The sequence below is a fragment of the Microcebus murinus genome, chromosome 2 (genome assembly GCF_040939455.1).
Source record: "Microcebus murinus isolate Inina chromosome 2, M.murinus_Inina_mat1.0, whole genome shotgun sequence".
NCBI lineage: Eukaryota > Metazoa > Chordata > Mammalia > Primates > Cheirogaleidae > Microcebus > Microcebus murinus.
Genome location: NC_134105.1, coordinates 55458598 through 55475193, shown reverse-complemented (window position 1 = coordinate 55475193; position 16596 = coordinate 55458598). Strand labels below are relative to the sequence as shown.

At 39.6% G+C, this 16596-nt stretch overlaps 1 protein-coding gene across 1 annotated transcript; it reads left to right on the top strand.

The window, feature by feature from the left end:
- Positions 1-7121: 7121 nt before the first annotated feature.
- Positions 7122-7944, top strand: ARHGDIA (Rho GDP dissociation inhibitor alpha). The gene has a single exon (XM_075999359.1). The coding sequence runs from the start codon at positions 7156-7158 to the stop codon at positions 7765-7767; it is 612 nt and encodes a 203-aa protein (XP_075855474.1). The 5' UTR covers positions 7122-7155; the 3' UTR covers positions 7768-7944.
- Positions 7945-16596: the final 8652 nt, after the last annotated feature.

Here is a 16596-nt window from a genome sequence, read left to right as displayed (position 1 = left end):
CTTCTTGCCTTTTTCTTAACTTTTGCCAATTTTCTTTAGCTTCTTGAGGTAATACACAACCCAATTATTTTCAAATTCAGCCATAAATGAACCTCTATGTAGCTTTCTTTGGGACCTTTTATGAGTAGAACTTTCCTTCTCATAGGGTGTTATTCCCATTGTGATTTCTTTTTTAACTCTTATGTAGCAGTACTTTTTTAGTTTATAAACCTATGGAGTCTTTCTAAGTGACTTCCTACTCTTGATTTCTAATTTAATGTACCATGTTCAGAGGACACTCTCTGACATTCATTGGAACTTCTTTGGAGATCTAATACCTGGCCAATGTTTATAACTCTTTCATGTATCCTTAAAAAAGAATGTGCATATTTTAAAAAATCAAAATATAAGAAAAAAGTTTTAAAAAGATAAAATGAATGCATATTCTCTATTTGGGGGTACAAATCAAGCTATTAGTTTTTTTCAAAAATCATTACAATATGACGATCTATCAATTTCTGATAAAAAATTTTAAACCTCCCAGTATGATTATGAATTTGTCAAATTTACCTTATGATTGTGTCAACTTGGGATTTATATATTTTGATACAATATTGGGTAAATTTGAAGTTCACAATTTTATATCTTCATGACGAATTCTTTTTATTATGTTGTGACCTTTATTGTAATGCTTTTTGCCGTATTTTCTAATTTGTCTTATTTTGCTTTGCCAGCTTTCATTTGATTATAATTTTCCTGATATGCTTCCAGATCATCTCTTTATTTGTGGTCTTTCTCTGTGGTATAGTTTCAGATTTGGCTCTTTGATACATCATATAACTGGATTTTGTAATGTTTGTCAAATCTAATTGTCTGCCTTTTAATAGTGACAAATAATCTATACACATTTATTGAATTTTCATGTGTATTAACACAATGGTCATATTTCTATCATTTTCCCTTTTGGTGTCATATTTTCTCCTTTGCTGAATTCTATTGGATTGATAGCTTCATATAATAATAATACAAAACAATAATAAATATAAGTAACATTGAGTATTTAGGAGTGCTAGATATTTTAACAATTTTACATGTAGTTGATTTCATTTAATCTTCACAACTGTATACGGGAGGGAATGTTAATATCTTCACTTTACATTTGAGGAAACTGAGGCACTGAGAGGCTAAGTAACTTGGTCCAGGTTATATGACTGATAAGAGATAGAGCCAGAATTGAAGTTGGTAGCAAAGTTCCAGAAATTATACTCTTTTTTTTATATGTGATGAGAATAGACAGAAATTATACTCTTAACCCCCATTTTGTACTCTTCTTAAAGTATCTTTTATAATGATTTTTAAATGAGTTTTTGTTTTCAGAAAAGATCTATACTTAACACCAGTAAGAGTTTCCAAAAGTTTAGAGTCTGCATCCACAATGGAAAATAAGCAAAAATTTTCTGAAAAACTGCTATCATGTTACTCTTTTATTCATTGTCTAAAACCGATAAGAAGTTATCTGGGGGAAAATATCAACACATGGCCTTATGATTATTTTAAGTTGCATTCTCAAAGATCAAACCACTTACAAATTAAATCTATTCTAAGGAAAACTATTTTGATCTACTAAATCTAGAGCAAATGATATTCTAGGACTTTCTAGCCCAGGCATTGAGAAGGTCCGGCAGCTTCTGCTTTCATGCTCTTTGGACCCTACACTGGCATGTAAGAAAGCTAACTAAATAATTACAATAGAGAGGCCACGTGGAGTGGTTATGAAGGATGGGATGCAACGTGCATCAAATACCATATGAAGAAGCACCGAGTGCCAGAGGGGTGAATGAAGAAGCCATCTGAACATTCCAGCCCACAGTCACTCAAGGTATCCCAGTTAAGGCCCCAGACATCATGCAGCTGGGACAAATCATCCCCACTCTACCTTGTCCAAACTCTTTACAGAATCATGAAAAATATTTGAATGCTTTTTGCTGAAAGCCATTAAGGTTTGAGGTAGTTTGATATGAAGCAATAGATAACCAAAATAGGAGAAGATACTTGGAATTGGATGAAAGTTTAAAGTATGGATTTAGATATGATTGGGACCTTTGATACCTGAAGATGAGTACTTCCTTCTAGATCAAAGTAACTAGAAAAGCTATGAACATATCCCAAAATGTCATTAAGGGAAGGAGGAAGGATTGTCAATTTCATGTTTTAAAGGCAGCAGTAAGAGAAGAATAATAACTGTTCCTGAGTGCACACAATTGATTACTCTTCATTCAATAATCCAGTTACAGTAACATCAAGTAACCGTATGATGACCATACCTGCTATTTTATACATGTAGGCAATCACAGGTTGCAGATAGGAAGTCGCTCTTGATAAGAATTATATGGATTCATGTTTATTTTCATAATCTTTTAAAAATGTAGTTTATATTTTCTGTAACAAATAATGTTAAACATATACCATCGATTACAAATTTATAACTAGGCACAGAAGTGTTTATAAAAATTTTGAGTCTCTCAGTATTTATTTTCTAAAAGAGATTTTTGTTTTCCTGATCAAAACTTTAAGTGTTTAAAGAAATATTAAAAAAAAAATCTTGTGTAAGAAATCTGAGACTCAATAGAAGAAACACAAGCAATCTGTTAGAGAAAAGACACCAATTACAATATGAAATTAAACTTTACTCCAATGAAGGTAGAGTATTGAAGAAAACAGAATGACTAGATAGGAGAAAAGGGCAAAACAAAAAGACTAATCCAATAGAATTACTGAAAACAAAACAAAAAAATCCATTGTATAAGCATCTTATATCAGTTCATACTTTTAGCTGAATCTCCCAATTATGCAGCAAATTATTTTAATAAAAGGCTTTGGGTATGTCTGAATTTGGGTAGGCCTGAAAAACCAAAATGAGACCAATCTTCTAGGAATAATGCCCAAAAGTACACAACAAAATTGATCCAGTGACAAAATCACCACTACTGCTGCTAATCTACCAAGTAACAAAGAAAGTCAACCTTGGAACTGATGAAAAATTCCTACTGTTTCTGCTCTGGTCACCAAAGAAAGCCAAACACCAGTACTGCCAGCAAAATGGCAGAAGCTCCAAGCAAAACCTTTTTCCTCCTCTCTCACTTCCACATTGAAGTCTCACTCTAGTACACATAATTAGTAAAGCCTATGTCATATATTTGTGTGGTGGCTCTAAATATGCCCAGGATTCTGCAACCTGCCTCCTCTATTATGAGGTGGCACATAGCATAGAAATGTCTCCAATATATAAAAAGATAATGGCATCCATAAATAAGACAGTTGAGGCTAGGCACAGTGGCTCGCACCTGTAATCCTAGTACTTCCGGAGGCCAAGGTGGGAGGATCTCTTAAAGCCAAGAATTTGAGACTAGCCTGAGTAAAAGTGAGACCCCCCATCTCTATAAAAAAATACAAAAATAAGCCAAGTGTCATGGCACATGCCTGTAATCCCAGCTACTTGGGAGGCTAAGGCAGGAAGATCATTTGAGCCCAAAAGTTTGAGGTCGCAGTGAGCTATCATGATGCCACTGTACTCCAGCCTGGGCGACAGAATGAGACCTTATCTCAGAAAAATCAAAAAAGTGAGCCCTACACCTACCTAAAAGCCTCAATATGCAAAATATGTGCAACTAACAGTGGATAGTGCAGTAAATTTAGATGCTACATAAGAGCAGGAACATTATTTGCCTAGTTCACCTAGAATAGATTCTGGCAAATGCATAGCAGACGCTATTGGTTAAATGAATAACTCAATTATGGAATGCTGGTCACCTTTTGCATCTCTCATTTCAATGGATAGTAATATGCTTTTTAAGTTAAGAAGAGAGAGTTTCCTATATAGTTTTTCTTCCTGATGACTATCATGGGTAGGGGGTGATGAGGGAAGTAGTAAAATCTTTTGGAGACTATTGATTAAATTGTTTAGGTGAAAATGAACACATTTTCTAATATAGCCTAGTTAAATTATTGAATTTCAAGGACAAAGAAATAATACTTCAATCACCCAAGGGAAAAAACCAAGCCACTACAAGAAGGGAAAAAGTCAAATTGACCTCAGACATCTGCTTGTTATTCTGGAAGGCAATGCAGCGAGTGTCTGAGTGAAAGAAATCTAATATCTATAGGGTATTGAAGAAATATAATCCAAGAAGTTTATATGCTGCTAAATTTCTTCAAATATAAAAGTAAGAGATATCTTCACATGTGCAAGACCTCAGGAACATGGTATCTATGAACCTTTCTGGAATAAAAACAAAAAGCCACACATGACATTGAAATCTAACCAACCAAGAAATGAATAAAAATAAAAATATTCTTAGAAAAACTGCAGAGAAACAACTGGAGATAAGACTTTTGATTCCAGAACAGAATTGAAATGTCATATGCTTGAAAACATGAAAATGGTAATTTCACCTAAAATATCAGCAGAAGGAAGAAAGGGAGAAGGGGGTAAATGTAAGAGTACAAATATTCTCATTTTTCTTAGTAGTTAAATAAAACATAACACAAAAAAATGAAACAAATCATCTAAAAATTACTTCATTGTCTTGGCGTTTTTAAAAATAGGCTTTTATTGTTAACTTGGATCCTTTACAAAATCATATATCTTTTGGTGGACAGCTGTTTATTTAAATTTAGCCATTATTTCAGTTTTATCTATTTGTTTCTTCCTTTAAGATTATGTGAACTTAAATTCTGAACTTTTCATTTAAGAAGTAGTGGGTATAATCTGACTATTAAAAAAAATATTTCTATCTCCTATAACTAAGTATACATTTAAAAATGTTGGAAATAATTTTTTGGTGTTTCTTTCTGAGGGAAAGAAAGTGTCCCCTAAGAACATCATAACCCACCAAAATGTTTTGCACATTAAAAAAAGAAAAAAATATTCTCAAACATGAAAGAATCCAGGAAATATAACAAACTCAAGACTTTGCTGGGGGAGGGGAGGAATGCTTTCATTTATACCACTAAAATTAAAACAATAAAAAAATTAATGGAAAAATCCATAAAATTAGAATCATTTTTATTCAAAAAAGTGAGAGCCAAAACCATCTTGACCCACACAACTTGCTTTCTACATTTATATGTCTTTATTATTCCACTGTTATCAAGAATGTAAATTTACTATTCCAGGAAAGTCTTGCCCCTGCCCGGGAAGACAAAAGTTGAAAATAACTTTTTGTTCATTCCAGGAATTTCATGAAAGACACATCAACACTTCAATAAAAAGCATGAACAAGTGTTTACATCCCCAGACTACTTGAACCGCTTAACTCAAAATCTACCAATGTTAAACTATTGTACCACTTCCTTACCCAATTCTAATCAAGTCCCCATATTGAAAGACCAGGCTTACCCTAGACTTCAGAATGTTCATGAATAGCCTGTCTTTGTCCCACTCCCTCTGAGATGCTAAGACACTGTCAATGCAGTGCTCTCCTTACCATGGTAAGAATAAATTAAGCTTTGCCTTGTCACTCATTGCTTAGGTAATATTTCTGTGGAAGCCAACATTCAACAAAGGTCATGACTGGAAAGGGGAAAAAACGACATAAATCAAGGTAAGATAACACAACAAGAAAACTCAAGCATACCTCAGAAGGTCAAGATAGAGGAGGAGGAGCACAATGCATACTAGCTGGAGGCAAATAAGACCATGAAGACCAAGATTTAACAAATGTTGGAGATGGGTCTGCTTCCTTAAGAATATGGTGTTCACACAGTAGTAATAGTCTTCAGGGATTGAGGGGGTTGGAGGTGAGTAAGCTCACAACTAATGGATGCAATGAGCGTGGTAGAGAGGAAAAAGGCACGCCTCAAATCATGGTTTGGTTGTGGCAAAGTCATAGCATGTAACCAAAATGTTTGTACCCCCATAATATCCTGAAATAAATTTAAGAAAATAGGGTCCTAAGAAGTAGCTGTTACATTCCTTCCTGGGGGACTGAGAAACAAAGACCAATATAACAAATGTAGCCTTCTATGTTGAGTAGTTATTTATCAAAAGTATACAGATCATGGACGGCCTACTTCAGAATCATATGGAGGGCTCAACAAACATGCGTCTTCCTGGGCCCCATCCTAAACCAGACTTTCTGGGAGGAGGTCTAGAAACTGGCATATTTAATAAGTCCTTCCCTTTGCTAAGCTCTTACACCAATGTTAGAGAATTACTGAGCGAAAGGTACAGTCATCATATTAAATTACCCTTTTCAATATTGGGAGGCTTGACTCTTTAATGAAAACAGCTGAGTATTTCTGAATGTAATAGATAATGGTAAGGTAATTCAGTGAATCACGTGGCCCTTAATCCAACCTCTCTTCTCAACTCCGTGTACTTTGCCCTGCACCCACATACCCCTGGCTCTACACTGACTATTACGTGGGGAGAATACTAGTAATCCACAGCAACCTGACCTCTCCTTTGGAGCAATTATCACAACTGCATTTCATTGTTCAATTATTTGTTTAAAGTCTGTTTTCCCTGCTGGATAGTGATCTCTAAGCAGAAGGAACAAGTCTGTCTTATGCACAGTCATAGCTCCATATCCTAGCATAGTGTTTAGGACATGGTAGACCTTCAATAAATATTTATTAGATTAATTAGTAAAACAATGGGAAATGTTAGTCAAATACAATGATTTCAGTTTTAGCAAATCAATGGTGAGATATTCTTTCTAACAATAATCAGTTGACAAGTTACATTGTTACCTAGGATCACTCCTCATTTGTGAAAATAAAATAAAACCATCAGCATAAAGGAGAAAGTCTGACAAGGAATTAGACCCATGGAAAGAATAAAAGGTTTTGGAATCTTACAGGAACTTATTACAATCCAAGACAATACATTTACTATCTGTGTGACCTAATGCGAGCTAACCCTTCTGTAAATGGGAGGTTATATTAGCTAGTTCACTGACCTGTGACAATCTATGACTTATGGGCCAAATCCAGCATACAACGTGTTTTTGTACAACCTGGGAGCTAACAATGGTTTTTATATTTTTAAAGGGTTCAGAAGAAAAAGGAAAAGGAAGGTGACAGACGGGCGGGTGACGTTCGTCGCTGGGTGCGGGAGGGAGCGAGAGCCGCGCGGCCCACCCTCAGCGTCACAGCCCCAGGCTAGAGGTGACCATGGCTGAGCAGGAGCCTGGGGCCGAGCAGCTGGCACAGACTGAGGCTGAGACTGAGGACGAGCACCCGGTCAACTACAAGCCCCCAGCCCAGAAGAGCATCCAGGAGATCCAGGAGCTGGACAAGGACGACGAGAGCCTGCGCAAGTACAAGGAGGCCCTGCTGGGCCGAGTGGCCGTTTCTGCAGACCCCAACGTCCCCAACGTCATCGTGACCCGCCTGACCCTGGTGTGCACCTCAGCCCCGGGCCCCCTGGAGCTGGACCTGACAGGTGATCTGGAGAGCTTCAAGAAGCAGTTCTTTGTGCTGAAAGAGGGTGTGGAATACCGGATAAAAATCTCATTCCGGGTGAACAGGCAGATTGTGTCCGGCATGAAGTACATCCAGCTCACGTACAGGAAAGGCTTCAAGATCGACAAGACCGACTACATGGTGGGGAGCTACGGGCCCCGGGCAGAGGAGTATGAGTTCCTGACCCCCGTGGAGGAGGCGCCCAAGGGCATGCTGGCTCGCGGCAGCTACAAGATCAAGTCCCGCTTCACAGACGACGACAAGACTGACCACCTTTCCTGGGAGTGGAATCTCACCATCAAAAAGGAGTGGAAGGACTGAGCCCCAGCCTGGGAGGCGGGCAGGCGAAGGACAGGCGGACGGACGCACTTGCCCCATCTCCACCCCAGCCCCTCCCCACTCCATATCAAAGTGCTGACAGGGCCCCTCCCCGGCCATCACTTCACCCTGGTCTGCCCCTGGGTCCGGCCCAGCCGGACGGAGCTCCTCCGCCCGCAACCCCCAGCTCTCCAGCCCACAGGCCCCCCAGCCTCCTCGGTGGTCTCGTGTCTTGTTGCTGCTTCTGCCCATGCTTTGGAGGAGAGGGGCTCCGACCCGGCCTCTGCTGCCCTTTCTGGGTCCCTCCGGGTCCCCTCTACCTGTCATGCCTGAGGCCCTGGCTCTCGAGGGAGCAGAGCATCGTGCGGGTCCACACCCTCCCGCCCTGCGTGGAGCTGGGCTGCCGGGCAGGGCCCCTTGGCGCCGCTCTCCAGCCCCACCCCCGCCGGTTCATCCCTCGCTGTCGGTTCTGTCTAACCATGATGCCTTAACTTGTGGAACGGGCCGTGGGGGCCGCACTGACCTCTAACCCTATGTCTGCATGAGCATGTTGTGGTCTCCCTGTCTTTGCCTTGTCCACGACTCCGGTGGCCCGGGGAGGTGGGGTGGGGGGGTGCTCCCACGGCTTCCCAGCCTGCTGGGCCTGGCCAGCTCCTCCCCTGCCCCAGCCAGGGCTGCCGGGAGGGCTCTGGCCGCCCGGGGAAAGCCAAATCGCCAAAACTCAAGCAGCCTCCAGTCCCACCTGGGAGGCCGCGTGTCCTCACGCCTCTGCCTTCTCTGTTCCAGTGGGGTGCTCAGAGCCACCCCCCAAAAAGGAGCCCAGACAAAGCCTCTGGGTAAGGCCCAGCCTTATCGTCCCACCAGGAATCGGGTACCTGGCCTGTCAGTATTCATTGCCTCCAAATGTGCTGTCCCCTGGGCCAGCTGGCCTGCCACCTCTGCCCCCAGGCTCTCAGTGCCACCCTCCCCAGGCGGGTCCTCCCTGGACCCAGACCGGACAGATGGGACCAAATGCACACAGTTGGGAGCCGTCTCCTATGCCTCCCTGCCCTTCGCGGTCTAGCGCCTGCCAGGCTCAGGCCTCAACAGGCAGACGTGCCTGTCACTGCTCCTCCTTTTCTGACCGGGAAATAAACGCCCCTGAAGGAAAAAAAAAAAAAAAAAAAAAAAGGAAAAGGAAGAAGAGATGGAGGAGAAGGAGGAAGATGAGGAAGGAAATTTCATGAGGTCCACAGAGTCTAAACTTTTACTATCTTGCCCTTTACAGAAACAGTTTACTGACCTTAAGAATGACAAAAGTTTAGAGAGCTGATAGAGGTAGAGGTGGGACAGTGAAGTGTCAACTCAAACCAAATTGGTTTTGATTATCTTTATTAACAAGTATAGAGAAAAAAATATTCACTAGGTCAAGAATTGCATGCCAAGTGCCAGAGAATGTGTCTTCCCCAATAACAAAATCTCACCTCCCCAGCAACAAAATCTCATCTGGGAAAGTGGCTGTAATTGGAGTCACCACCAGGATAAGTTTATAGTAATCCATTTTCATTCTCCAAGCCTGGCTGTCTTCTGAACAGGACAAAGAGGTGACTGAGCAAGGACGTGGTGAGACTCACCATCACTGCATCTTCCAAGTCCTTGAAGGCACTAATTTCTGTAATCAAGTAAATGCTGTCATAAAACACTTCTCTAAGTATAAGTTAGGTGACCAACTCATCCCAGTTCACCTGGGACTTCCCTGGTTTTAGCATTCAAGAAAATCCTCAATTCCGGACAAACCAGGGTGGTTGCTCACCCTAAAATAAGGAGTATAAAGGGGTGAGTTGGTAGCATCCAGGTGAACTGGAGAACTTGAAGAAAGAAAAATATGAGCTCAAGATTTTAAATTCTCCACCCAAAGTCTGTCTAAAAGAACTGAACCTATTTATGACTACCCAAAAAGAAAATTTTGCCTTGTATAGGTGTTGGATTACAGGTGACCACAGGTGATAAATTAAGTAACTGTTTTGCCATTGCATGCCATGGACAAGTGCCCTCCTTACCAATGAAAACAAAGTTATTACTGCCTTTAAATCTAATCTCATCCAAGGACCAATTCCAGATAATCCAGAACCAATTGAGAATACCCATCCTTGAGGTTTTATTCCTGTGACCAATATCAAACAGACAGAGTTTAATTAGAGAAATAGAACACCCATGAGTGATAAAAAATAAGGAACTCATTAAGGAATTCGAGCTTATACAATTCTGGGATTTAGTGGCGCTACAGGCTGGATTTGAAAGCAAAAAATGAAATTTTACTACAAGAGTAAACTCATTCATTCCAAGTTAAACTCCACAATTTGGTTTGTCACTTTCTGTCCTTCCCCCAGAGATGGCATATAAATTCCTGAAGAAATTTCATGGCAAGGAGCAGTGGTGGCAAGTGTAGGGTTTGGGGTGCAGGGGACGTAGCTGAGCCTCTTCATATCCCAGGCCCTACACTCTGCTGCCATCTAGTGAGATTACGATCCCACTCAGTCTTCGGAAGATGGTCCACATCAGCATTCACTGAGTTCCCCCCCACCACACATAGTCTCTGGTCTTATGGCCCACCCCTCTTTCTCTGTGTGTCCCTCATCAAGAATGTGGGACTTTCATAGATCCACCAAATCAGTATCTGTGTCTCTCTCTCCCTCCCCTAAAAGCTGTGCCCTCCTCAAGGACTTGGGGAAGTTCTTCCATAATGCCCCAGGGCCATCAAAGCTCTAATGGAACCTCTCCCCTTGACCCTGCATTTTATGATTTTCCTGACATGGTGGACTAGGTTCCTCATGACCTGTGTGGCAGCCTCCTTGGGTGGTTTCAGAAAGGAAGTGAGATAGAGGACAAATGCTCATACTCCTTGGGATGCTATTCCCTCCTTTAGAGAGCACACAGGGGTCCTCCTCCTTGGGGACTTTCACATGTGTCCAACACTAACTCTATCTCACCAACCCCTCTCCCATTTTCAGCCCACAGAAGTTTATGGTTTGTGTTTTGTCTTGTCTTTTCTGTGTTTTTGCCAGATTTATGTTTCACAACTTTGGTAGAATATTCTAACTATTCTGTACAAATTGAAGAGTAAGCTATGTTACAAAGGTGTATGAGAAGGCAAGACTGGAGCATTCCCCACATGCCTGGTCACGGGCTTGAGACAGCTGCCAGTGCACTGCTGACAGATTGGTGTCACAGCCTTTGACATCCCACATGGCAATCAAGAAACAGGCTGCCCCAAATTCAGGGCTTTTAAGACAAAATAAATAGTAGAGCCAAAAAATGAGAGTGTTACTGATTAAAATAAGAATTTAGAGTACAAAATTGAAATTTTATACTTTCTACTCCAAGTTTGTCAACACTAGTTGAGAAATCAAAAAATTAACAAATCCTTTCTCCTCCTTTGGCTACAACTCACTAATTTTTAACTGAAAACTTGAGCCTGTAATTATGAAAACAAGCTCTTATCTTCAATAACCACAGGCAACAAGATGCAGTTTCTTCTGCATAGGCCCCTAGCTAGGACAAATAGATATCACTTCTTTCTGGACCAAGTTACCAGAACTTTAGTCAGAAATATAGCTTCAGAAATTTCAAAGATGAGCGATGGCATAAGTTAAAGAACCTATGAACAAGGTTTGACTACATGTGAAGATAAACTCTAAAGTTAACAGATGGGAGCTGGTGTGCCCACTCTCCTCTAGGTAGAGGAAAAATGGGGGGAAACGTAGAATATGAAAATATAACAAAAACATGACCTTACTCTACTTTGCTTTTCTGAAATGGTTGGCATAAATAGACATTTGAAGCTGTTTTCATGTGAAGCAGATTTTAGTTGCTGGAAAAAATGTGTGGATTTCTTCTAAAAAAAAAAAAAGAGAGAGAGAGAAGAATAAACCCTTTTGCTCGAGTGTTACAAAAGGTTGAAGAGCCTTTGAACCACTGAACCACACCATCGTGTTACTTTCCATAGTTGTCGACCATCTCAGCACTACTACTCACCCCTTCTTCCCCCACTGCGGGGCCTAGGGAGATCACTGAGGTGCTGGGTACCCAGGTCTGTGGAACGTGCTGTTAAGACCTTTATTCTTATACCTGATATCATTTAAGTTACAAGTTAAGCAAAATTTTAAAAGAAAGAAAGTGAAAATGAAAATAATTCACTTAAAAGCAAGTTATTTGTAAATACTGCCAATAAAAATCTACTGCAGTAATGACAGCATCCCCTGCTCTGTAGGCCTGGGGTCCTGACATCTCCAGTGCAATGTTTTTCAAGCCCAGTAGAGGAGTACACACTGCTGCATGCATTCAGCAGGTCTGCTGGCTTCTTCCAAAGAAAAACAATCTCACTTTAAAATAAATTTAGCTCCCTCTTCTGATATAGTTAAGTCACATCTCATTTAAGTATTTGATATTCAAATAATGGGAAAAATTAGATTGTCAAATTTTGTTAGAGAAGGAAAGAAGCTAAAAACACAACTGAAACATTTCGATTTAATTAAGGTAGCAAGCTCTACTGCCTTAAATTTATTTATCAAATACAGCATATATTAAACCTTATATGGGAATTACTTAAGTTAATTAACTTAAGTAATTACTTAATTACTTAAGATGCAAACTTCTAACACAAACACAAAAGAAATCCCCGTGAAGAAAGATTCCAGCAGAAGCAGGAAGACATTGGTAAAGTTATTTAACTAAAAGAAAGGAGAAAACTGAAACTTTGATTTAAAGCCAAATAATGTTCGAGGCATCCAATGTTTGCAGCTAATGTCAACTGTTTCTTCCTTTTCTACCAGAGTTAACTGTTCACCTCACTCCTAGGTAAGTTAGGCTCAACACAGACCTCTCAGTAACATCCTTCAGGGGAAATCAAAGAGAACTAAAGCAAATACAACATAAACTTTTATTCTTGTTTTCAAAGCAAAAATGTTTAAGGAAGCTTCTCCACCTGTTTTGTTGTTGTTTTTTTGTTTTGTTTTGTTTTGTTTTTGTGCTAATTTTTTATATATATATATCAGTTGGCCAATTAGTTTCTTTCTATTTATAGTAGAGACGGCGTCTCGCTCTTGCTCAGGCTGGTTTTGAACTCCTGACCTTGAGCAATCCGCCCGCCTCAGCCTCCCAAGAGCTAGGATTACAGGCGTGAGCCACAACGCCCGGCCTGTTTTGTTGTTGTTGTTGTTTGGTTGTTGTTTGGTTTGGTTTCAGGGGGTGGAAAATGCCTTCTCACCTTTGGGATCTAGGTTTCCTCAAGCACAGAGCAATGTATCAGTACCTTATGTTCTGAATTTTCAAAGTCTTGGTGGAAACATTAAGAAACTTAAAGATCTGTCTGTAATATTCCCTGCTTTGTATGCCCTTAGATTTCTGTATTCCTTGATTCTATTTTGTGTCATCAGGGAAAAAAGTAATAAAATTTATCATTCTATAAAAGTAACATTAGAAACAATCAACCAGAGGAGATCATAAAATTAACTTCCTTTAAAATGAGTCTTTAATTTTTAGACCAATCAGTCAAAACGTGATGTTGAAATGGATATAACACTCGAGAGGACTCAGATCAACCTGAAACAGCTCTTCTGGACCAAAGACTCCCAAGTAGTTCACAACTAGAAATAGGCAACAGTGGGCAACAAATTGCACTTTCAACTGCTCCTGAATCTCTGTGCTATTCTAGTCATCTATATTTAAATCATTTGAAATTTAATTTAGTAGAGTTCCTAAGCACAAAAACCTGAAAACCGTAATTCTAGTATTTTTGAAATATTTAATTAATATACATTTCATCATTTGGGTATTTTTGTAACCAAATAAGGATCCTTATCTTGCAATAATTCTGTTTGGTCTACTCTTTTCTTTCTTCAAGAACACAAGACTATAGTTTGTTTTTAAAATAAAAAGGATAAAAGGCAGCATCACAGAATGAAAACACTAAAACGAAATACTTTTGGAGGATGGCATAACAGAAGAGAAATTCTCTAAATAAATAGTTTCAATTTACCATTTTTGTCCTCTTATTCACTGGAAAAGATTTTCAATCTCCCAAGAATAAGTTTTTGTGTATCAAGGAGATAAACAAAAGAATCCACAATTTATAATGTAAGAATGATAACAATAAATTACAATGCCGCAAAGTATATTCCCGTGGCATTTTTTTAGTGACCAGCTCTCTCCTCTGTCTCTGCTAAGTCTCACAAACAAAACTTAATCTTGATAGGATTCGTATAAATTATAAATTTTAATATATTTCTGGGAACCTAGGAAAATCCTTGGCTATGCTGCAGCTGCTGTCATGCTGTATATAGTGAGAAAGGTATTATATTTTTGTTAACTTTCTGGTAACTGTTGGAATTAAGTCAGGCCTATTTAAATCACCAAAAAAAATAAAATCTAATTATAAAATTACCAAGTGAATAACTGATCGTAAAGTCTAATTTTTTCTAATATTCTGCTAACTTTTAAAAAGAATTAATACCATGCTGCTAGGCATAAATGGAAGCACTTTGTAGTGCTTAGGAAAGTACCTTATATACAACAGAAATATTCAATAAATATTTTTAAATAAATGAATGATAAAAAAGTTATTCCTGACTTTATCATCTACTTCCATGTAAATGAAAGTCATGTTTTCCCCTGTTACCATAATATAATAAACTTTAAAATATTCTACCTGATTTGAACCATTGGCCCTACCCAAAACTAATCTGAATCTTTAAATTTAGCCACTGTGATTTTACTCAGATCCACTACATATTTATTGAACATTGACCATGCAGAAAACACTACAAGGATGTAACTGTCAGTCCTTACCTCCAAAGAGCTTACAAAATAAGAGGGACAGCAAGTATATTAATAGTTACAAGACAAGGGAAAATACAAGCATCAGAAGACAAGGGAATATGCAATTGTTAACAATACATTTTAAAGGAACACATATTCAACTGGGACCTTAGCAAAGGTGTCATGAAAGAGGTTGCATTTGAGATAAAATGTTTAAAAACAAAGGATAACAAGAATTTGATGATGACATTAGAGAAATAGGGAATTCCAAGCAAACAAAACACAATGCACGCTTTTATATCTCATCAGGGAAGTATGACTAACCCAGTTTTACTGGAGCAAAGGGCCAATGTAAGGATGAAGTAGAAAAGGGGCTTGAAAATTGATATTCAACTTGGAGCTGAAAAGTCTATACTTATTTTAGTAGATAATGAAAAGGCATTTAAGGTTTGTACCAGTCAGGATCTGAAGCAAATAACACATTCAAAGGGGATTCATGGGTGGAATTTGATAAAGAGACTATTCGCAAAGATGTGATGCAGTAGGGGACACAAACAAGGGACAGTGAGCAACCTTCTGCTGGCATGCAGAGTTACCACCACTGAGGTGGGAAGGGGAAGCAGAAAAAAGGAAAGAGACATTACTGGAAGCTGCAGAGAGACGCTAGAACTGTAAGACAGTGGCCCCTGACGTGAGGGAAGACCTGTGGAGCACAGCCAACCTCTGGCCAAGCAAGAAGAGGGCCAGGGGAATAAACACGTGACCTAACTTGTTGCTTACTCCTGTCAATGTCCTCCTACAGCTCACTACTGGCTGAAACCCACTGGAAGCGAGAAGGCAAAAAAGCCAAGGAAGGATGCAGCTTATCCAGGTTCTCCTCCCATGACAGAGACAGAGCAGAGAAGGGTAGAAAGTAGATGTGGAGGGGAAAAAGGAAAATATCCAGCATGAGGCTTGTAAGCAAACAAGAGACACGACTCTCCTTAGAAAGTATAACCCCCAACAATGATGAATAGGATCAACAGAAGGGTAAATGAATAAACTAATTAAGAATATAATAAAGATGACTGGTAAAAGTCAGAAATAGGATCACAGCAGTGAAAAATGAAGTGATAATTTGTCTGTGAGAAGCATTACAGAGATAACTTTTGGGGAGTCTGAAGGATTAGATGTAGGAGAAAAAGACATTAGAAGTCCAAAATTCTGAATCTCGATTCCTGGGAGAACAAGGTCATTATTAAAAACATAAACATTAAGTGCTAGATTTTAGAGCAAAATATGTAGAGTTTGTAAGTCCTATACACAGGAATGGGATAGATCTAATGAATATGTAGGAGGATCCTTCAAGGCCACAGTGCAATATGATCATACCTGTGAATAGCCCCTGCACACCAGCCTGGGCAACATGGCAAGATCCCATCTCTATTTAAGAAAAAGAAAGGAAGGGAGGGAGGGAGGGAGGGGGGGAGGGACACATTATCTGTATCACTCCCTTGAAAATTTCATTACATCCTGTCTTAGAAGTCACACCTTAGCTTTCCCATAGTCTCCCTGGAGGAGATTTTACTCCCATAGTGTCTCATGTCCTGCCCTAAATCTGACTAAAGCAGGAGAAATATATGTTCCAATCTAATAGTCTCTGTAATCTGGAATAATTCTTGCATTTATTCCTTTGTATAGGTGGATGAGCCCCATCCAACTTGCTTTGAGCAGATTTTCCTTCTGATTCAAGCCTCAGTTTCCTTGCATGTAAACCCAGATATCCAGAGTCTGGAATCCTGTCCTGAACCCAGCCTCCTCTTTGGCCTGGATCTGTCCATTCTCTCCTGCCAGTCTTCTCCCCACAAAAGGGATGGGGTTATTTCTGTTTCCTGCCCCTACTCCATCCCTAGCCACAGGTAAGGACTATGTTAAAAATGTACTGATCACCTAGAATCAAATATATATCCTAACAATGCCTATTCAAGCTTTCCTTGGCTTCCAAATTCTCTTTGTCATACCCTGTCACCCACATTGGCCCTCCCTTGATACAAATGC